The sequence below is a fragment of the Lithobates pipiens genome, unplaced genomic scaffold, assembly GCF_037356315.1.
Source record: "Lithobates pipiens isolate NorthernLeopardFrog02 unplaced genomic scaffold, aLitPip1_a1.2 Scaffold_1, whole genome shotgun sequence".
Taxonomy (NCBI): Eukaryota; Metazoa; Chordata; class Amphibia; order Anura; family Ranidae; genus Lithobates; species Lithobates pipiens.
The window spans coordinates 167,155,051-167,178,634 of record NW_027507685.1 but is presented as its reverse complement, the minus strand read 5'-3'; the positions used below and the strand labels follow the sequence as shown (position 1 = coordinate 167,178,634).

The 23,584-nt window shown below is 43.4% G+C and overlaps 1 protein-coding gene across 1 annotated transcript in view; it reads right to left on the bottom strand.

Annotated features, from left to right (window-relative positions):
- Positions 1-23,584, bottom strand: part of OLFML2A (olfactomedin like 2A) — a 374,838-nt gene that overhangs the window by 83,965 nt on the left and 267,289 nt on the right. The window contains exon 4 of the mRNA XM_077478845.1: positions 4,383-4,559. Coding sequence (XP_077334971.1) covers positions 4,383-4,559 — 177 coding nt within the window. The remainder of the gene's footprint in view (positions 1-4,382; positions 4,560-23,584) is intronic.

Below are 23,584 nucleotides of genomic sequence, written 5' to 3'. Positions count from 1 at the left end.
TGAAAAATTAACTACCTGTGGTGTATACCCAATGTTGCCACCTTGGCTGCCCCTTTGACTGATTTGACCAGGGGTCAGAAGTCAATCATGGTGCAGTGGAAGACAGAAGCAAAAGGAACTAGGCATTTTGCTGTTTCGGGTAATAAATAGCGAAGAACATCCTGTGGTGTACCCCAGCCAAAGGCTAACCCTAGCGAGAAAACATGCTATAGTGTATCAAGTGTGCTTTGCCATAATGTGAACCCTGGCTCCTTAAATACTAACTCTTGGGCCGGAGGTTTTATTTGATTTATGACCATGCCTCATTGTTATGGTTTTTAAGATGCAAGGAGGCCATTTCCAGGGTTACTCACTGGTTCCTTTACTACACACATTTGTGGTAGATAATAGGTCTGGGAAACTGCATCAGAAAACTGGTGCCCTTTGTCGGGTATTATGTCTCACCACTGTTGGGCAATGCGCCCCCTATAAGGCAGCAGCATATTATCCATCAAAAAGGGTATTTGAGTTAGGTGCCAGAAGACCAGGGTGAAGTGTGGTGGAACAAAAGCAAAAGGGTGTGGCTGTCTGAAAGCCATGTGTGACTGTTTCCCCTCTCCTGACCAGGCCTGGTGCAAGGATTTTTGACACCCTAGGTGAAACCTCATATTGCCGCCCCCCTTGGCTCCACCCATGACTCCACCCCTTTTCCATGCCCATGTAAACTCCACCTTTTTAAAGGAAGTGTCCATCAAATGCAGCCTCACCAGCGCCCATCAAATGCAGCCTCCCCAGCGCCCATCAAATGCAGCCTCCCCAGCGCCCATCAAATGCAGCCTCACCAGCACCCATCAAATGCAGCCTCACCAACGCCAATTAATGCAGCCTCACCAACGCCAATTAATGCAGCCTCAACAGCACCCATTAAATGCAGCCTCACCAACGCCAATCAATGCAGCCTCACCAGCACCCATCAAATGCAGCCTCACCAACGCCAATCAATGCAGCCTCACCAGCACCCATCAAATGCAGCCTCACCAGCACCCATCAAATGCAGCCTCACCAACACATATCAAATGCAGCCTCACCAGCACCCATCAAATGCAGCCTCACCAACACATATCAAATGCAGCCTCACCAGCGCCCATCAAACGCAGCCTCACCAAAATCGATGCAGCCTCACCAACACCGATCAATGTAGCCTCACCAGCGCCCATCAAATGCAGCCTCATCAGCGTACATCAAATGCAGCCTCACCAACGCCAATCAAAGCGCCCTCACCAGCACCCATCAAATGCAGCCTCACCAACGCCCATCAAATGCAGCCTCACCAGCACCCATCAAATGCAGCCTCACCAGCGCCTATCAAATACAGCCTGACCAGTGTCCATCAAATGCAGCCTGACCAGCGTCCATCAAATGCAGCCTGACCAGCGTCCATCAAATGCAGCCTGACCAGCGTCCATCAAATGCAGCCTGACCAGCGTCCATCAAATTCAGCCTTACCAGCACCCATCAAATGCAGCCTCACCAGCACCCATCAAATGCAGCCTCACCAGCACCCATCAAATGCAGCCTCACCACTGCCCATCAAATGCAGCCTCACCAATGCCAATCAATACAGCCTCACCAGCACCCATCAAATGCAGCCTCACCAGCGCCCATCAATGAATGTTTGCTTGCTTCCATTCATCCGGGAGTCGGGACACAGACACAGTCCTCCTCCGCCACTGACACTATGTGCGAACGGAGCGGCGACTGCCTGCTGATGCTGAGACTTGGCTGCTTTCTGCAGAGAGAGGAGAGTAGGAACACCAGTGCCCGGGGCGCCCTAGGCAGCAGGCCGCCCTAGGCTGCTGCCTAGTTTGCCTAGTGGTAGCACCGCCCCTGCTCCTGACTGGTGGGCCCTGTGTGGCGAACATTAAGCCTAACCCCAGACAACTAAATAAAGTATCCATTGCAAAGGGGCTGCACCCACACCATGCTATTGTGGTCCAGGATTCTGACATCATCAAATCAAAGCAGGGATATTAACTCTGCATTGGACATGTTGATGCCGGGGGACAGACCACCACCAGCGTGTGAGGGAGCGCCATCTGCTGGAGAAGCAGAGGATCAGGTAAGCTAAAATGTTTCTCCTTGCTCCTAGACAAAATGAGCAATTAACCCTAGCATTGTGGGCATCAAAGTTCATACATTTTTGTGTTTTGAGACTATATTCTGTGATGAGTAGAAGCTGATATGTTTTTTTACTTCTGCTTAAGGAAATCTTTTTATAATCTATACAATCTATTATAAAATAGATTGCAAAGATAAAATAAGACTATACATTTCACTGTACAATACCATTTATTTAGGAAAATAGTTTGTACTAAATATGCATCCTTGAAATTTACTTAATAAAAACATACATACTGTGTATATATAGGGAAGATAAACAAACAAACTTGTATGCAATATGAAATATGTGTTATTATTATTATTATTATTATTATTATGCATTGTTTATTTAGTCTGAGTTTATTCGATTTTTTTCTTCAAAACTTATTTTATAATCCTGTTTGATCCATTTTAACATATTGGTGTTGATAATTACCATATTTATTGGCGTATAACACACACTTTTTTCCCCCTGAAAATTGAGGGAAATCCTGAGTGCATGTTAGCCCTTGTACACACGGTTGGACATTCTGATGGACAATGTCCGATAGGATTGCGTTGTCGGATAATCCGACAGTGTGTGGGTTCCATCTGACTGTTTCCGTCGGAGCATCCGACGGACCAAGTTTTCCAGCTGGGCTATAACATTTTCCGACAACATGATCCAATCTGACTTTGTCCGATTATGTGTAGAGAATTCCGATCGGACAAAGTGCCATGCATGCTCAGATCAAATTCCTAGACCAAAGCTATTGGCTACTAGCCTGAACGTAGTCCCGTCCTAACGAAATAACGTCATCACGTTAAGTACGATCGGATTTTCTGACAACTTTGTCCGACTGTGTGTATGCAACAGTTTCGGACAAAATCCGTCGGACATAGTCTGATGGATTTGGTTGTCGGAATGTCCAACCATGTGTACAAGGGCTTATACGCCGATCTCTGCTACTTGGAGGGGACGAGCCCTGCTGGATTACACAGAGCTGCCATCTCCTGTGTATTCAGCGCTGTCACATTGGACCACTGCTGGGCGGGACTGTGAGACTGCAGGGGGTGCTGCAACTGGGTGGTTCTGTCATGCAAGGGGAATGTACCTGAATGTATGCTATATCACCTGGTGGACATAGAGCGTTAAAGAGGAACTGAACTGTGGTAACTAAACAGGGCAAATGTCACAAAGGTCAAAGAATCTGTCACCAGAAATTCCCACGGTCTCCATGCAGCTTTCTTTCCCCCATTACTGACTGATTCTGCCAAACAAGCTGCTGATAAGACCTGTGCTCCTCCCCTCCAGCACTGGCGTGGCTGCAATCATCTGCAAAGGTGAGTCTGCAGATGTATACCATAGAGGCTGCAATCATGGGCATGTTAGAGGCTGCAGATGGGCATAGAACAGTCTGCATTTATGGGCACTGGTAAGGCTGCAGAGCACTGACCCTTATTTTAATTTTTTTTTCTGGAACTCCCCTCTTAAATTGAAGGCGTGTGTTATATGCCAATTAAATACAGTATTTAACTTTTATTTATATAAAAATTAACTCTTTTTTTTGGGACGTTGATGCAGCTATAATGGGCTGTAATTCAACGTGGTCCCTTTATAAAAGATTTATTAATATATCTGCATAATTGTTCATATATTGCTGTGCAGCTAGAGATTGCATCGCTTATGTATTTTTTTTTTTTTTTTTAGTAACAGGTTTTGTTACTAAAAAAAAAAAACTATCCATTCTGCTGATTAAGATTTTTAGGTCTCTTAATAGTTATAGACACTGACTGAATGTGGTCTTTATGTGTATTTATGGAATTACTGACTGAATGTTCTAATATGACCATCTGTTAATGAATCTTATTATTCATATGTCAGTCGGACTTAATATCACGTAGCCACTGGGCTAACACAAAACATTCAGTAAGAGCAGACATCCTACTAAACCACATTGCATACTAACAAGCAACAGCATAGTCTTTTCAGTTGGGGACTGGACATTCCAAGCCATGTATTTAAAAAAAAAAAAAAATGAGAAAAACAAAGCAGGGATTTTGCCACAGGAATCAGTCTGTGATATTTTACTATGGCGGTTTTTAGAACAAAAGCCGATCCAACACCCTAGAGGGTGTACAATTTGATTTAGTTTTTTTTCATTACAAGATAAGAACTACACAATAACTAAGAATAAATTCAGTAGATCCAAAATGCTTTAATAAATCAACAAGTCATCTCAAAGTTAGCCAGTGATTGTTACCTGTACTTTGTTTTCTGGTGCATCTTTTTGAAGCAGTTGATATCCCAAATTGGAGATTTCCTTCTTGATACTCATCATAATATCAGAATAGTTATCATATTTCTTCATTTGATTGGAAAGGTTTATCACACTCTCCTTCATGAAGTCATTTTCACGAGATAAATTTGTTTTGATGGTCTAGAATGAAATATTACAAAACATAAAATCATACATGCTGTATATTGGGTACAAAAAGTAAAAAAATACGCAATCCTATTCCCATCCAAAAAATACATGTAAAAAGTTCAAAATGTCTTAAAAATCATACAAAGGTTCCACTCAAAGTTTATGTGTGATATAGCAATAAACCACAGTGATCTTTAAAAGATTCTGACAAGAACTATCACCCAAGAAAGTAACTTCAAACATTTGCCTCATAAAGTCAAAACTCATCACATGGAGAGCCCTCTATAACAAGAAGGTCTAAATGATTTTGTTTATAGCAGTATTCAACTTCATCTCTTGATTCATTTACCACCTCCTGATAGCCTCAATAACTTAACTTAAAGTGGTTGTATACCCACATTTTTAACTTTTACCTACAGGAAAGCCTATAATAAGGCTTACCTGTAGGTAAAAAAATATCTCCTAAACCTGTACGGTTTAGGAGATATTCCCCTCGGTATGCGCGGCTGACTGCAGCGGCGCATGCGCACAAGGGGTTTCTCGCCGTCAAAATCCGGCAGCAGCCGAGCGGGCGGACTGAAATCTCCCGCGCGCATGCGCGGGAGTGACGATATCACGGCTCCGGCGCTGTGAGTGGCCGGAGCCGCGATATCGCGGAAGAAATGCCGAGGGAGCATGTCAGCTCCCTCGGCGTGGATCGGGCCAGATGTCGGGGCCTCGTTCTAAGGTAAGTATTTCATAATGAGCTAGTATGCGGTGCATACTAGCTCATTATGCCTTTTGCTTTGCAGGTTTAAAAAATAAAATAAAAAAGGTGCGGGTTTACTACCGCTTTAATCCTCTAACGTATTACTGATTTTATACCTTATTATTTTTTTTGTTTATTTATTATTTGTGACACTTTAACTATATTGTTCATTATTTAGATATGTATTCCATTTACTGATACTGTGTACATTGTAGTCATATATGCATTTTATTGTCAAACCTGAATTATTTACTTAAATAAAGCATATAAAAAAAAAAAATTATCGCCTCAAAAAAAAAAAAAAAAAAATTAATAGAGTAAAATACATTTCCTGACAGACTCCATGGCAGCATACATGCGGGTTAGCCCCGCCTCCATAACTACCCAATAGGATCCTTGTCCCATAAATCTTTGCTCTAGGCTGCTATCCATGTTACTTTTTTGTCCTCCTCCGTAGGACCAGGTGTTGGTTCTCCTACCTGAAGATAACTTCCCTACGATTAAATCAGCTGAGTGCCAAATAAAGTTCCTCCGATAGGCCCTGACTGTTAAGCAGGATATGGAGTGTACAGCAGAGTAGCGCTGAAGAGTGAAAGTGGTTCATCTATGTACGCACGGTCTGTTTGCCTGTTGCTACCAGGCGACCATTATCTGCTACCAGGGGTCAAGTCCTGGGGAAAAAAGTGTGGGAACTCCCACCCAAGATCCACTCCCCCACCAAAAAAAATAAAAAATGATAGGGTTATATGCACGAACACTTCAAAAGTGGTATTTTTCATCCAATTTTCATATTGTGCGTATGAAGCTTAACTGTTAGTACATAAAAAAAAACAATCCTCAATAAACATAAATACGGTAATTCTCTGAATAATCAGCATTCATTCAATTGTGCTTCCATGCAAATGTGAACATCATGTTCTGATCTTTATTGGGGAATGCTATTTTGTATATAGAATGTTTATGTGGTGAGTTTACACTTTTCATTGAACAGAGCTTGGATAACACAGGGTTAAACGGAAAGGTCCTAAATTAACTGCACATTATCTGGACAGAATGCTTGGGGAGATAGTGATGTGTTCCTGCTTAGGAGATGTAGGTTAGCTTGGGGGCTGCAAACTCTGCAGGGCTCCAACACGCACTCGCTGCTATTCCAACCCTTCACATATTTCCACATAAACTTCCCTCCTGGCATTAAACTTTCCATTATTACCATCCCAAACTGATGTTCCTCCCTCAGCTCACCTCTCTCCCTGCATGTCCTGTGAGCAGAATAGCTGTGCTCCTCCTTGGGGGGGGGGGGGGGGGGGTGGATGAGGAGACAGAAAATCAGGAGGGGTCGGCGAGGAGGAGCTCATCACGAGAGGTCTGACTAAATACAATCTCTTAGCAGCAGGAACCTGATCTACCCATCAGCTAGCTGTGATTGACAGGTAGATTGAAGAGGAAGCTGTCATGGGTCCCCCTACTGGCAATGCCTGAATGGTCATTCCATCCCTGGTGTGCGGCACTTACTATTGTGAGCTGTGTCAGCAGCTGCTGGTGTAGCATCTGCCACACAGTTCGCATACTTCAAAGTCTTGCAGGACGTGGCTGCTAACGGGAACTGAGTTCCTGTTGTGGAAAAAGTACAGCAACTCTGTTCCCATGCGTTCCCGCAGGACTTGAGCCCTGTCTGCTACAAAGTCTGGTGTCTGTGGCAGCTTCCTCGGCTCAGGTGATCGTAGGTGGAGTGGTAATTTTTTTTTATATATAGATAGCAGCAGTGTTTGTGTGTTGTTTATACCTTTTTTCTCATTTCTTCACTGCATCACTGGTTTCCTATTTGGCACTGCCTGCGTTCCAGCAGCCGCTCTCTATATTGCTTCCGGTTACCGGGCTGCGCATGTGCAGACCCGATACGAAGATGAGTCTTGGTTCATGCATGCGTGCCAGTGTCTCACATTCAATGACATCATGGGCGTCACTTTTAGAAAGCTTTGGAAGTTTACAGAGCCCCGGGAATGATCGTGGGTGCTACGGCGATTTCCCGGGGCAACTAACTTGACGGTTCAAGGTAAGAAAAGCTCTATTGTCTGGGGTATGAGGTCTTTGTCAGCCAGCTCAATCTGTCAATCTGTCTCTGCAGTTTCCTATTGTGGATTCCTCACTGCCCCCTAGTGGCCAGCCCGCTTGTAACAGGTATGTTTGCAGTTATGCTTTTCTGCCTGTGCAAGCTAAGCAAGTAGGATTTTAGGACATCAACTGATTTCTGTCTCTATCTTTTCTGTTTTCTGTTCTCCCAGCCCTTCTAGGTCTGATCCACAGCGTAGTTCCCATAGAAATGGAAGTGGATCATCAAAATCACACCACCGGCAATCTTCTTCCAAGTCTAGCCATTGTAGGTCTTCTTCGAGATCAGAACAGTGCAGTAAAGATTTTCCTCACCCCCCCCCCCCCCGACTCGCTCTAGCAAGAGACCAGAAAAATCGTGTTGGAGGTGTAGGATGCCTGTTCCGGCAGACAAATCTCTCTGTGATCACTGATTTTCTAAAGCCGCAGATGAGAGGGATGGTGCAGACCAACGTCTAGAATCTATGGTGAGGCGGGTTGTGAAGGAATCTCTACAAGAAAGAGAACCTCAACAACCCCGTGATTCCCCATTAGACCAACTATGCACTCCAGTGGTAGAAGATGTAGTACAGGAGACATGGGAATTTTCCCAGCCAAGTCGCCACTCCGCTCCTAGTGACTTCATCGCTGCTCCGGCGAATCACAGCACCGGAGCAGCGAGACCCACCAAGAAGATGGACGCTCGGAACTACAGGGGGACAGCGGTGACTTTGCTGGCTTCTGTGTCAGGTAAGTGACACATAATGGACTACTATGCGATGCATAGTAGTCCATTATGCTTTACCTTTGCAGGGAATCAAAGAGGAAGTAAACCCATCAGGGTTTACTTCCTCTTTAAAGACCCCTTGGAAAGATTGATAGATTTGGATTTAAAAAGGATTTATCTGACAGCAGGAATATCATGCAAGCCAGTACTTGCGATATCTGCAGTATCCAAGGCCATGGAATCTTAGTCTGACAATGTTGATGAGTTCCTAAGAGGTATCTCCAGTGAAACAGCTAAAGATTCTCCTATCCAGGAGATCAGATTGGCTTCTGCCTTTCTTGGGGAGGCTTCTATTGATGTCACCCGCGTGATGTCCCGGGCTATGTTGGCAGCTGTTTCCGCACGTCAGGCCTTATGGCTCCGTCCATGGTTGGCGGATCCAGCTTCTAAACAAGCTTGGTGTCGAAGTCCTTTTGAAGGAACTTCCCTCTTCAGCAACAAACTTGATAGTGCCATAACCCGGGCCATAGCGGATAAGTCTGGTTTCCTGCCTCAAGATCGACGCCTACATAATCAGAAAACGCTCATTCCCAAGAAGACAAAATTATGATTGCACTAGGGAAGTGTGTAGTTACAGACCTGGTCGGGAGTTCCCAAGGTCCTGGAAATCTAGGCAGTCCTCTTTAAAAAAAAAAAAACACAAAAAGTGGTTCTTCTGGTAACCAGGACTCCACTAAGGCCTTCTGAGATTGGGCCCGCTCAGGCAGGCCAGGTGGCGGCTCGTCTGCTCCGCTTCAGGCATGTCTGGGTGGCCACAATCCATGATTACTGGACCGTCAAGACGGTCTCCTTCGGTCACACGTGGGTCTTCAACAATGCCCCAAGACTCCAATTTGTTCCTACAACTCTTCCAGGTTCAGAAGAGAAAAAGCAAGACCTGTTAACCTACGTGAATTGTTTATTGGATCAAGGCGCAGCCGTCCCTGTTCCAGAAGACAAACAAAGCAAAGGCATGTATTCTCCTCTGTTCATTATTCAAAAGAAAAATGGTACATGGAGACCAGTCATAGATTTAACCCATCTCAATTCCTTTATACGGAAGGAAAAATTCAAAATGGAATGCTTACTTACAATTCAACAGTCAGTACATCCGGGAGACTGGTCGGTTTCGATCTAAAAGATGCCTACTTCCACTTGCCAGTGGCAAAGGACTTTCAACAATTCCTCCGCTTTGCGGTAGACGATCATTATCTACAATTCACGTGTCTACCTTTTGGTCTAACGATGTCACCTTGGGTCTTTTTCAGGATCCCATTATCTGTTGTGGCTCTTCTTCATGACAAAGGGGTTAGTCTCCACCACTATCTAGACTATCTACTTCTCCTAGCTCAGAACAAAGACCAATTTTTGGAGCACAGGAGCTTAGTCATTTCCACCCTGCAAGAATTTGGGTGGCTCCTGAATCTAAAGAAGAGCCATCTAGAGCCAACACAATCCCTTGTGTTTCTAGGGGCTCATTTCAACACAGTAGACGGCACTATCTCCCTTCCAGAAGAGAAGATTGCAGTGATTTGCGACAGAATACATGCAGCCCTCATGTCATCTCACCTCTCCGCTCTCCAATGCCTGAAAGTAATTGGCACAATGACAGCCACCATTCCTATGGTGAAGTGGGCCCAATGGCATACACGGCCCTTGAAAAAAGGGTTTCTTCAACAAAGGGATTCTTCCGGCCAAACCCAGCGCATACTCCTTACTCAAACCATGAGAACGTGCCTCCTTTGGTGGATTCTAGGGAAAAATCTGTGCAAGTGCCATTCAATCATTCCATTCTCTTGGGTCACGATAACATTGGATGCCAGCAATCAGGGATGGCGCTCTCACTGCCTTCCAGAGGTGGCTCAAGGCAGCTGGAGTTCCCCTTCTCGAGGGATTGTCCCCAACATTCTGGAGATGAGGGCAGCCTTTCAGGCACTCCTGTCATTTTGCCATCTAATAATGAATTCATGAGTAATGTTAAGGTTGGACAATACAACCGCGGTGGCTTACATAAAGAAGCAAGGTGGAACTCACAGCTGGTCCCTGATACAGGAAGTGGCGCCAATAATGAGCTGGGCTCAGAAGAACTTGTCCAACATCTCTGCGGTTTACATTCCAGGGATTCAGAATGTACAAGCGGACTTCCTTTCTCATGTTCCAATGGACAACAACGAGTGGTCTCTCCACAGAGGGGTGTTCGAATGGCTTCTGACCCTGGGAGTGTCTCCAGAGGTTGATCTATTTGCTTCCCCATGCAATTATAAAAAATATTATTCAAGTTTCAGAGACCCTGAGGCATATGGGCTCTCTCAGATCAGTGATTTCTGAAGGCCTATGCCTTCCCTCCGGTACCGGTGATTCAATTTTTCAGAACAGAGATGATGGAGATCATTGCAGTTATTCCTTTCTGGCCCAACAGGCCTTGGTTCCCTCTCGTCAGGAACCATGAACCAGACTGAGACAGAAGTACAATTAAATCACACTTGTTTATTAATAAAAAAATAAAAGAGTAAATAGAGTAGTCAAAGCATAGCCAGAGTCCAGTAACTGGATCGAGTAGTCAGCCAGGCCAGAGTTCAGTAGCCAAATCAGGTAATCAGCCAGGCCAGAAGTCAGGGATCCAAGTAAAGGAACAGCCAGCAGGATAAGGAGCCAGAAGGGATGTCAGCAAGTCAGTCTTTCAACAGGAATGCAGGAGATGGTTTCTTGTGATGTGACCAAGGCGAAGGCAGAGATGAAGTGAGCTGGACAGCTTTAAGTAGGCAGGTCAGACGAGCCGGATCAGGAACAGCTGGGTAACTGTGGCGAGAGATGAGAGCTGGCAAATAGCCAAGCAGCCAGCCCAGAGAAGGAAGGGCTAAGCCAGCCCTGACACCTCTGTTATCACTCCTCAGCTATCAAGACCCAGCTCCCCTGCCTCTCAGGCCAGATCTACTGTCTCAAGGCACGACGTTACACCCGTGTCCATCCTGCCTACACCTCAGGGTGTGGTTCTTGAGAGGGGAAGGCTCAAAGCTCTAGGTCAGCCATTCTCAACCAGGGTTCCTTGGAACCCTGGGGTTCCTTCTGAGGTTGCTAGGGGTTCCTTGAGCTGTGAGCTACTGAGTTCAAGGTTCAGCACCACTTAGCATAGCCAGCAGCGTGACACTAAATATCTTTTTAGCGGTCTTTAAGGGTGGCATTCTAAACATCACTTTAAGGGAGACATTCTTCCTATTGACCCCTAATATAAGGAGCATTGTTCCTATTGAGCCTGATTGTTGGTTTTAGTAAGGGATCCTCGAGACATGAAAATTATTTTTGGGGTTCCTCTAGGCTTAAAAGGTTGAGAAAGCCTGCTCTAGGTTGTCCCGAGGAAGCTATTCAGACCCTTCTCAGTGTGCAAAAGGGGAAAATACTGAGCTAAACCTTAAATAAAGTGAAAAAAGCAGCTAACACTCAGTGTAGTGCTCAAACATGTAACCCCATGGATAGGAACATGACAACAAAAGTGAAAATAAGTGAATATGGGGACTTGCACAAACAATATAATGTTCAATTAAGTCCACACAAAATGTTGAAACAACAAAGTAAAAACACAGTGAATGCTATAGGACTCAAAAAAGTGTAAGAGTTCATAAATAAAGACGTGAAAATGTTCTTTGAAGCCTCCTTTCCAGAAGGACTTGACTGGAGTGTAATTCGGACTATATTATGGATATGTTAATCAAAATCTGACAATGGTGTACACACGATAGGGTACTCGAGGGACACACGTACCATATGGTAATGGGTTAGAAAAGCTTGTAATTCTCTTGTTGGTGTCACCTAGGGTGCGTTGATGGGCAGCTCCCAGCTCCTAATCCCAGGACCATGAAAGTCCGCATAGAACCATTAAGCAGCAGCCAAGGATGTCCCGGATGAATCCACGTAGGAATATACAGGCAGGGATCAAAAATGGCAAGACGAAGGATGAAATGGAAAAAGAGGAAAAAGCTCCATATGGTGCAGGTCAACCAATAACCATTTATTGGGCTTAAAAAACTCACAACGGTTTGCAAGATACAGGATAAAATTAATCCAGAATACAATGGAATAAAATATATTTTCACATTTGTTGTCATGTTCCTATCCATGGGGTTACATGTTTGAGCGCTACACATATTTTTTCACACGACCCTTCTCAGTGGCAGAAGGAAAAATACAAATAAGGTATATGATCGCATATGGCCCAGATTCATAGATCATATGTCTTCCAAATCCTTGTAACTCTCCAGCAGTCCAAGACATACTGAGTTTTCTCCATGACGGCTTCTCTTCAAACAAATAGAGTTTCTCTTCGTCCTTCTCCATGGTGAAAACAAAGGAATGCGAGCTTCGGTCAGATCAATTTCCTCCTGGATTGTGCAGACCATTCAAAGGGCATACAAAGGAAAGGGCTTGGCTACTCCTGAGGCAGTGATGGCTAATTCGACCCGGAGTATCTCGACCTCTGGGGCAGCTTCTCCGCATGTCTCATCTGAAATCATTTGTAGAGTGACCTCTTGGTCTTCTATCAACACATGTTTCTCACTATTGTGTTGAACCAGCTGCTTTGTCATCCATTCATTTTGGTTTACAAGTATTGTCGGTTGACAATCTTAAATAAAATTTGGTTTCTTTGCTCAACATTTTGTTCGCCCGAGTGTGTATGGCGAGTTAATTCCCACACTTATGCTGCCATGGAGTCTGTTAGGAAAAAGGAAAATGTATATTAAATACTTACCCTAATATTCCTTTCCTGATAGACTCCATGGCAGCAGGAGTTCCCTCCCAAATGTCTGGAGTAGGCTAGTTACGGAACATGGATAGCAGCCTAGAGCAAAGATTTATGGGAGAGGGGTCCTATTGGGTAGTTATGGAAGCAGGGCTAACCCACACGTATGCTGCCATGGAGTCTATCAGGAAAGGAAAATTATGGTATTTGATATAAATTTTCCGTTCTTATACTATAAGGAATGAAAAATCCCCACAGAGCACTCCCATGAAATGGTGCTATACACAGCACTTTCTATATAAATCACTCCAAAAATTCATAACTCAAAACTTCATAACATCACCACCCGACTTGATGGACTTTATAATGTGCTAAAAGGTGGAAGGATTTATTTATTTATTTTTAAAAATCCTATTCCAAGCATTACCTATTTCATTGGTATAATATCCTAATAATCATTTACCATTTTGCAATGTTTGTTACCTCCAAAGGAAAGAAGCAGCTATGTGAGCAAAAATTACTCCCAGTCTTGCTAATCTTTATACAGTAGAAACTTGGTTAACGAGTAACGCGGTTAACGAGTGTTTTGAAAGAATAGACACTTTTAAAAAAAATTCTGAGCAGAATTCAAGCTAATGTGGTGTACGGTACTGCATTTGGCCAGAGGTGCGGGGGCGCCGGTGACACTCGGAACGGTTCGGAGCCCTTTGGAAACATTCCATTCCTGAGTGTTTCCGAGCCTTTCCGAATTCAGCTGAGCTGTCTTTGAGTTTTTCTGAGGCTCTCCAGCGCCCACCCCACCGCTGGCAACATGCGGTATTGCATGCAATAAAAAGTCAATGCGGAACAAATTCGTTTACATTGACTTCTATGGGGAAAGTGCGTTGGCTTACAAGCATTCTCCTGGAGCGGATTATGCTCATAATCCAAGGTTCCACTGTATGAATATGTGAGAGAAGGATTATGCATTTGGTAGAAAATGACAGATTTGATTTGAAGTGTTATATGAATGATATGTTTTAGTTGAAGATGAAAAGAATAGTTTGGTAAGATTTTTGAAAGGTTTGAATGGAAATAATTATAACATAGAATTGGGAAGTAAATAAGGAAATGCTTTGTCCAATCAGGGCATAGTATAACCTGGTTTTAAAGAGGAACTGCAGTCTGCTCACGTAATTTGTAATTATGTACTTGCCAAATATGCTGCATAAATCTCCCTCCACTAAGTCTGACTGCATCCATTTTAACTGTGGGCAACTTAAGCTGCTGCCTGTTTACTTCCTGGATTTAAACAGACACACACATGCAGCTCTCATTGGCCCTCTTATGACTCATCCCCCCTCCCTTCCAGGCAAACTGTGAGAGAGCTGTGCATGATGTCATAAGCCTAGGCTTTTTACCAGACAAGAAACAGGAAGTGGGCTATATAAAGTATTTACTGGCAGAAAAAAAATGTTTTACTATCCAAGCTACCTCTCATCTATTTTCCCCTGAAAAAGCCTCACGGGCGAAACATGTTGGAATACACTTACTCATCCACAGCAGTGCTTGCGCACAGAATCCCCTTCACATGGGCTTCAGTCTCCACCAGGTACTCCCAGCTCCCCTGACAAGATTCTGTCTTTAAACAGCTCCCAAACCTACCACCTACTGTTATCACCAGCTCATCGTTGTAAGGGCTGTATGCACCTGGGTGCAGACTCTGCTGGTTGTGCACAACACGTAGACACTGAGTTTGGAGATTCAATCCTGCCCAAGACTCAAACTCTACCTTCTCATCTTCTTTTCAGGTCCCTGGGCTTAATCACTTTTTCTGGGTGAACTCTATTTTCTGATCCTTCCTTTCAACTCATTTTTTTGAGGTTGTAGGGAACTTACTTCTTCTAGTGCCCCTGATAAGAAGCCCCTTTTTCCCTCACTAGTACCAGTTTTACCCTTCACCATAGGTCTTTCAGGTTCAAAATCCTTTCTCTGGTTACCCATGACAACTAAATCAATGTTAACAGTACCAATCATTAACAGATCCTGAATTCTGTGGTCACAACTTCAATAACATCATTGCTTTCTTTCTCTGTATTTTTTAGGACCAGAATTGAGGAGGAACCACACAGGCGAGCGACTTTACCACACGGAACCATTGCACCACTCCAACTCACCTGTTGTCCAACATGCCATGAGCAGGTGTACTAAAAAAATCACCCTGACCACTGCTCAGCCACACCTCGGACTGCACCAGCAGGAGTGTTCCTAGTCACCGCATCAGGCAGAGAGACCTTTGATGTTTCCAACAGTTCTCCTGAGTGCCTTCCATACCAATCAGTAACTGGAAGCACTCTCAAAGGGAATCGGAAGATCTTATGCCAAACTCTTAATAAGCATTGGTACCATCAATTCCTTTGTTAATCAAGGTTATTCAGCACACCTGGCTCCACCCATTGGTACTATGCAGTACCACTTGGTCCGACTGTGGTGGAGACACCCAAGTATACAGCCAATGCATCTTTACCAGTTTCAGCATTTCCAACAATGAATTAGACATCTCAGTACATTCCACATCTAAATGCATGACCCTTTTTAGGAAGCGCCTAGAGGCGATTCAGTTCGCATTGTGCGCTATACAAGTATTTCATTCATTCATTCATTCATTATACCCCTTTTGAAGACATGGGAGAACTCATCCACTGCAGCCTGGAAGGTTGTGGATAAGACATCCACCATGCCAGTACCCTGAACTGTTCCTTCAGACTGGAGGGGATCAAACTTTGCAGGGACTAATGCACCCATAACTACATTCAGCGATCCACCATTGGACATAGCAGGTGTTATGTCCACCCTGTTATTACCCACCATAGTCTTGTAATGCGTGGTTACATTGTTTAGTATTGTGAGTGCGTCTCCCATCAACCATCCCAGTCTGTTGTGGTTCTATCATGAGTAGGGATGAGCCGAACACCCCCCTGTTCGGTTCGCACCAGAACCTGCGAACAGACCTAAACTTCGTGTGAACTTTAGAACCCTATTAAAGTCTATGGGACTCGAACGTTCACAATCTAAAGTGCTCATTTTAAAGGGTAATATGCAAGTTACTGTCCTAAAAAGTGTTTTGGGGACCTGGGTCCTGCCCCAGGGGACATGGATCAATGCAAAAAAAAGTTTTAAAAAACGGCAGTTTTTTCAGGAGCAGTGATTTTAATAATGATTAAAGTGAAACAATAAAAGTGTAATATTCCTTTAAATTTCGTAGCTGGGGGGTATCTATAGTATGCCTGTGAAGGGGCGCATGTTTCTGGTGCTTAGAACTGTCCCTGCACAAAGTGTCATTTGTGCAGGAAAAAAAGTCTTTTAAAATCACTTGCGGCTATATTGTCGGGTCCCGTAATACAGAGAACACTCAATGAGTGTTCTCTGTATTAGCCGACAATTCATTCATTCATTGATAAAAAAAAAAAAAAAAAAGCATGGGGGTTCCCCTAAATTCAATTACCAGGCCCTTCAGGTCTGACATGGATATTAAGGGGAACCCCATGTCAAATTGAAAAAAAAAATTGACGTGGGGATCCCCCTAAATATCCATACCAGACCCTTCAGGTCTGATATGGATATTAAGGGGAACCCCGCATCAAATTTAAAAAAAAAATAACGTGGGGGTCCCCCTAAAAATCCATATCAGACCCTTTATCCGAGCACGCAACCTGGCAGGCCGCAGGAAAAGAGGGGGGGGGGACGAGAGAGCGGCCCCCTCCCTTCTGAACCGTACCAGGCCACATACCCTCAACATTGGGTCTGTGACCCCTCAAAGCACCTTGTCCCCATGTTGATGAGGACAAGGGCCTCATCCTCACAACCCTGGCCGATGGTTGTGAGGGTCTGCGGGCGGGGGGCTTAACAGAATCTGGAAGCCCCCTTTAACAAGGGGACCCCCAGATCCCGCCCCCCCCGTTTGAAGGGTTGTGAGGATGAGGCCCTTGTCCTCATCAACATGGGGACAAGGTGCTTTGAGGGGTCACAGACCCCCAAAGCATCCTCCCAATATTGAGGGTATGTGGCCTGGTACGGTTCAGGAGGGAGGGGGAGCCGCTCTCTCGTCCCCCCCTCTTTTCCTGCGGCCTGACAGGTTGCGTGTTCGGATAAAGGGTCTGATATGGATTTTTAGGGGGACCCCCACGTCAATTTTTTTTTTTAATTTGATGCGGGGTTCCCCTTAATATCCATGTCAGACCTGAAGGGCCTGGTAATTGAATTTAGGGGAACCCCCATGCTTTTTTTTTTTTTTTTTTTTTATCAATGAATGAATGAATTGTCGGCTAATACAGAGAACACTCATTGAGTGTTCTCTGTATTACGGGACCCGACAATATAGCCGCAAGTGATTTTAAAATACTTTTTTTCCTGCACAAATGACACTTTGTGCAGGGACAGTTCTAAGCACCAGAAACATGCGCCCCTTCACAGGCATACTATAGATACCCCCAGCTACGAAATTTAAAGGAATATTACACTTTTATTGTTTCACTTTAATCATTATTAAAATCACTGCTCCTGAAAAAACGGCTGTTTTTAAAACTTTTTTTTTGCATTGATCCATGTCCCCTGGGGCAGGACCCAGGTCCCCAAACACTTTTTAGGACAGTAACCTGCATATCACCCTTTAAAAATAGCACTTTAGATTTCTCCCATAGACTTGTATAGGGTGTTCCGGCTTTTCGAATTTGCTGCGAACAGCCCAAATTGGTCACTGTTCGCTGAACAGGCGAACAGGCAATGTTCGAGTCAAACATGAGTTCAACTCGAACTCGAAGCTCATCCCTAATCATGAGTGCTCTACAGCACTGTATCACCTGCTCTGGAAGACCCCACAGGAACCTGGGATTCATTAGCCAAAACAGCACATTTGTAACTTGTAACTTTGTAACTATACGCATCATATAGTGTAAGCACACTTTTAGCTATGCGACATTGGGATGATGCTTCATCAATCAAGGCAGGTTGCAAAATACTATTTTGACCAGGTGGCTCTGGTGGCGCTACTGACACACGCAGCTCTGCACTTTTAGCTTTGACAGGCTAAATGAACCCCTTAGAAGCTGAGTTACACTTAGGATTGTGGGTCTGCACCCAGACACATTCTCACTATGCGATGCAGTCCTCCCTTGTACCACTAGAGCAGCACCAGGGCCTTTGTCACCAACATAAGATCCGTAGAAAGCTGCCAGAGCAGTTTTTGCCACACAAAAGCTATGCTCTGTAGCCCTGCTGTTAGCAGACATACAAACTCTGTGTTTTTTCTGGCCATCTCCATAGTGAAAGAGCCTTGTTCTGTCACACTATTGATCAATCATTCACAAAACACCCACAAAAAATGTAGACATTATTATGGACCACTGTACAACTTAGCAGATGATCCACATACCATTCAACCAACCCCTGAGGCTATACAGGGCTTTCTGAAGAAAGTGTTTCTTCCCCAATTTACCCCAACACAACTACAGCATCTTAATTCTCCCTTCACAAACCAGGAGGTGTCTCATGCTATAGATATGCTACCACTAAACAAGTCCCCAGGTCCTGGTGGATACATAGGAGAATACTACAAAACATTCAAGTACATCCTCACACCCCACCTAACCAATATTTTCAATGCTGCAGCTGCCTCTTCCTCCTTTCCATCAGAAATGTTGAAAGCACTTGTAATGACCCTGCCCAAACCAGGGAATGAGCCATCTCTTCCACAGAATTTCAGGCCGATATTACTACTTAATAACAACCTGAAACTATATACCAAACTGATCACACTGCGACTGATAAACATACTTGCACAGCTAATACATATGGTTAAATCCGGGATTTACAAAAGAACGCCAAACCACTGACGCCACTAGGTGCCTAATTAATATAATCTACTACGTAAATCTGAAGGGAACGCCTTCTCTGCTCCTAGTTTTGGATTAAAACATGGTTCCCCCAAAGCCCCAATACCAGATGGAAAGAATTGGAAAATATACAACTTAAAGGTGGAGATCTTTATCACTTTCTTCTTACTAGCCAACAATACACCCCTAGATACGCATCGCTTTCTCCCACCATCAATTTATGCCTGGAGAGCTTTATTAAACACTCCATCTCAGGACTCCATTACCTCCACGCTATCAATACCTACCTACAGCTTGACACACATCATACCTGACTTAAACATCTCAAGCTGGGTGGGAAAAGGGATAGAAAAAAATGAAGATATGATGATAGGTCCAACTCCAAAAAGCTTTAGGTTCTTACAAACAGAATACAACCTAGCTAACTCAGAATATTACACATACCATAGAATTACACATCTACTACGCTCCAACTTGAAAACAAATATTGAGATGCCATGGAGAGTACTCCAATACTACACAAACCCTACCACCAAGATTAAAAGTATATCGTTGATCTATAATATACTGAAAAATAAGGATTTACCCTTGAAAACAACTCATATGAATGCCTGGGAGAAGGACTTAGATACCCCTTACTCCCTGGAACAATGGCTCCCTCCAGAGGTAGTTCTGGCCAGCTCAGTAGATTGCTTTAAGAAAGGCCTGGATTCATTCCTAAATGTACATAATATACAGTGGGGATCGAAAGTTTGGGCACTCCAGGTAAAAATGTGTATTAATGTGCATAACGAAGCCAAGGAAAGATGGAAAAATCTCCAAATGGCATCAAATTACAGATTAGAAATGCTTATAATATGTCAAAAAAGTTAGATTTTATTTCCATCATTTACACTTTCAAAATTACAGAAAACAAAAAAATGGCATCTGCAAAAGTTTGGGCACCCTGCAGAGTTAATATCTTGTACTGCCCCCTTTGGCAAGTATCACAGCTTGTAAACGCTTTTTGTAGCCAGCCAAGAGTCTTTCAATTCTTGTTTGAGGTATCTTTGCCCATTCTTCCTCACAAAAGTGTTCCAGTTCTTTGAGATTTCTGGGCTGTCTGTCACGCACTGCTCTTTTAAGGTCTATCCATAGATTTTCAATAATGTTGAGGTCAGGAGATTGTGAAGGCCATGGCAAAACCTTCAGTTTACGCCTCTTGATGTAATCCCCCGTGCATTTTGAGGTGTGTTTAGGATCATTATCTATTTGTAGAAGCCATCCTCTCTTTAACTTCAAGGGGTTGTAAAGGTAAATGTTTTTTCACCTTAATGCATTCTATGCATTAAGGTGAAAAAACATCTGACAGTCCCGGCGCCCCCAGCCCCCCGTTTTACTTACCTCACCCCTCGAAAGTCCCGCGCTCGTCCCCCGACGTCCTTTCCACCGTTCAGCCTGGCCACTGATTGGCTGGAGTGGATGGATGGAAAGCAGCGCAGCCATTGGCGGAGTGCCGGGGGGCGGGGCCGAGCAGCTATAGCCGCCGGCTGTATCACGGGAGCGTGCCCGCAGATGCTTCTCACCATGCGAGGGAGCTCTCATGAACGTGAGAAGCACCTGCAGGAGGAAGCCGAGACAGCCGCTGAGGGACCCCAGAAGAGCAGGTTCGGGGCCACTGTGCAAAACGAGCTGCACAGTGGAGGTAAGTATAACATGTCTGTTATTTAAAAAAAAAATTAATAATTCACTTTACAATCCCTTTCAACTTTTTCACAGATGGCATCAAGTTACCATCCAAAATTTGCTGAAATTTTATTTAATCAATTTTTCCTTCTACTCGTGAAATGTTCCCTGTGCCACTGGCTACAATACAACCCCAAAGCATGATTGATCCACCCCCATGCTTAACAGTTGGACAGAGGTTCTTTTCATTAAATTCTGTGCACTTTCTTCTCCAAACGTACCTTTGCTCATTGCGGCCAAAAAGTTCTATTTTAACCTCATCGGTCCACAGAACTTGTTTCCAAAATGCCTCAGGCTTGTCTATATGTTAATTTGCAAAGTTCAAACGCTGATTTTTGTGGTGAGGACGTAGAAGAGGTTTTCTTCTGATGACTCTTCCATGAAGACCATATTTGTACAAGTATCTCTTTATAGTGGAATAGTGTACCACAACTCCAGTGTCTGCCAGATCTTTCTGAAGGGATCGTGCAGTCAAACGTGGGTTTTGAATTGCTTTTCTCACAATCCTGCGAGCTGTTCTGTCTGATATTTTTCTTGGTCTTCCAGATCTTGCTTTCACTTCCACTGTTCATGATGACTGTCATTTCTTAATTACATTCCGAACAGAGGATATTGAAATCTGAAAACGCTTTTCTATCTTCTTATAGCCTTCTCCAGCTTTGTGAGCGTCAACTATTTTCAGTTTCAGTTTTCTAGACAACTGCTTAGAAGAACACATGGTGCTGATTGTTGGGGCAAGATCAGATGAGTCTGGCCATTTAAAACCTTTGAGATTGACATTACCTGGTCTTCCCAGACAATGATTGAGAACAATCCATGACACTGGCAGGTCTCAGCTTTGCAAAGGGGGCAGTGCATGCTATAAATTCTGCAAGGTGCCCAAACTTTTGCAGATGCCATTTTTTTGTTTTCTGTAATTTTGAAAGTGTAAATGATGGAAATAAAATCTAACTTTTTTGGACATATTATAAGAATGTCTACTCTGTAATTTGATGCCATTTGGAGATTTTTTCATCTTTCCTTGGCTTCATTATGCACATTAATACACATTTTTACCTGTGGTTCCCAAACTTTCGATCCCCACTGTAACTGGGTACTAACATTTACAGCAAATTGGATCCTGCTTTTCTGGGGGGGGGGGTTGCCTTCTTCTGGTTCCACTGTGGGATTGTATGATATTTTATATATATATATATATATATATATATATATATATATATATATATATATATATATATATATATATATATATATATATATATTCTCTATTTTTTTTTTATGGTTGAACCAGATGGACTTCAACTATGTAACCTGTCTTGCCATCGGCTGCCTATTTAAGTGTTCATGTACTGTCCTGGTGCTAGCCAATTTCTGAAGTCTATATTTTGAATAAGGGGAAAAGGGGGAAAACACTGTGTTAAACCAAAAATAATTTTTACTTTAAGGATTAGCTGCTACCATTCAAACAAAGTCTAATAAAGATGAACAGAAAATAGTGTAGCGCTAAAGAAATCGGATCATGTTCTCAAACTGTGTTTTAGAAAAGTGGTAATGAAACCAATACTATAAAACACACATATACAATCACGTACGTATGTGAAATACAAATTGATAATAATAAAAATAATAACATGAAACTGTAAAAAACAATAAATAAGTGAAATCAATAATTCACTGCAAATATGGGTGCAATGTGGTATAAATGCACAGGAGTCCCAAGAAGTATCAACAACTATAACATGTGTCCCAATATATGGTCCACATGCATTGAGAGATAGAGCATATCAGTATTGATCTTCCCAGCAGCACAGTGGACACCACACAGATCAACTATGGTAGACGGCTTGTCTGGAGTAATATCAACTATATTACATTATATTTCGAGCCTTTTCTCTTTTTTCTTTTCTGGGAGGAAAGCAATGGCAAACCTAGACAACGTTATAAAAAGCACAGACGTCACCCTTCCAACAAAGTGCTGTATAGTCAAAGCTATGGTATTCCCAGTAGTAACCTATGGCTGTTAAAGTTGGACCATAAGGAAGGCTGAATGCTGAAGAATTTAAGCTTTTGAACTATGGTGTTGGAGAAGACTCCGGAAAGTACCTTGGACGACAAGAAGATGAAACCCGTCAATCTTAAAGGAAATAAACCCTAAATATTCATTGAAAGGACAGATCCTAAAGATAAAACTCAAATACTTTGGCCACCTAATGCGAAGAGAGGACTCATTGGAATAGACCCTATGCTGGGAAACATGGAAGGAAAAGGGAGAAGAGGAAAACAAGATGGATAGATAGCATCATCAAAACAATGAACATGAAGTTAAGCCTCCGGGAGGCAGTGGAAGACAGAAAAGCTTGGTGTGCTATGGTCCATGAGATCACAAACAGTCAGACATGACTAAATGACTGAACAACATCATCAACAATGACAACATTTATTTCTTATGATGCCCCCACTTGCACTATTATATGTCCCACATGATAGTGCCCAGGTCTTAGCCTTCAAATCAGGTAGAATGGATTATAAAGATTTTCTCTCGCGCGCGTGTGAGTGTGTGTGTGTGTGTGTGTATGCATGTATATATTGTAATATTGGGGGTTGTTTAACTCAAGTGTAGCACCCGCTAGCAAGACCAGTCCACACAGAGGATCTCCTTGTCAGCAACCTCAGACTTAGGTCTCTGGCTTACACAGTGCACACCTGCACTCTCTGGCTTCTCCCTTGCAATCCTGGACTCCTCGGGAGGGTGGATCCCAGAACCATGGTCAGGTGTCTAGAAATAGTCCAACACACACCTGACCAGTCAGTGTGCTGGTGAATCCCAAAATCTGGACCCAGGACTGGGGATTTCATCCCACCCAGATCACTATGAAATCCCCGGACTCCAGATCCCAAAACAGATTTTAGTAAATAATGAGGAAATTCAGTTTCCTCCTAATGTTACAAGCTCCCTGGAGCCCCTCAACCCACCTGGTTGAAAATGCTGGGTACATACACTGGTGGGGTACCACACTACCACAATAAATATATATAGATATAGATATAGATATATAGATATAGATATAGATATAGAGAGAGAGAGAGATTATATATATATATATA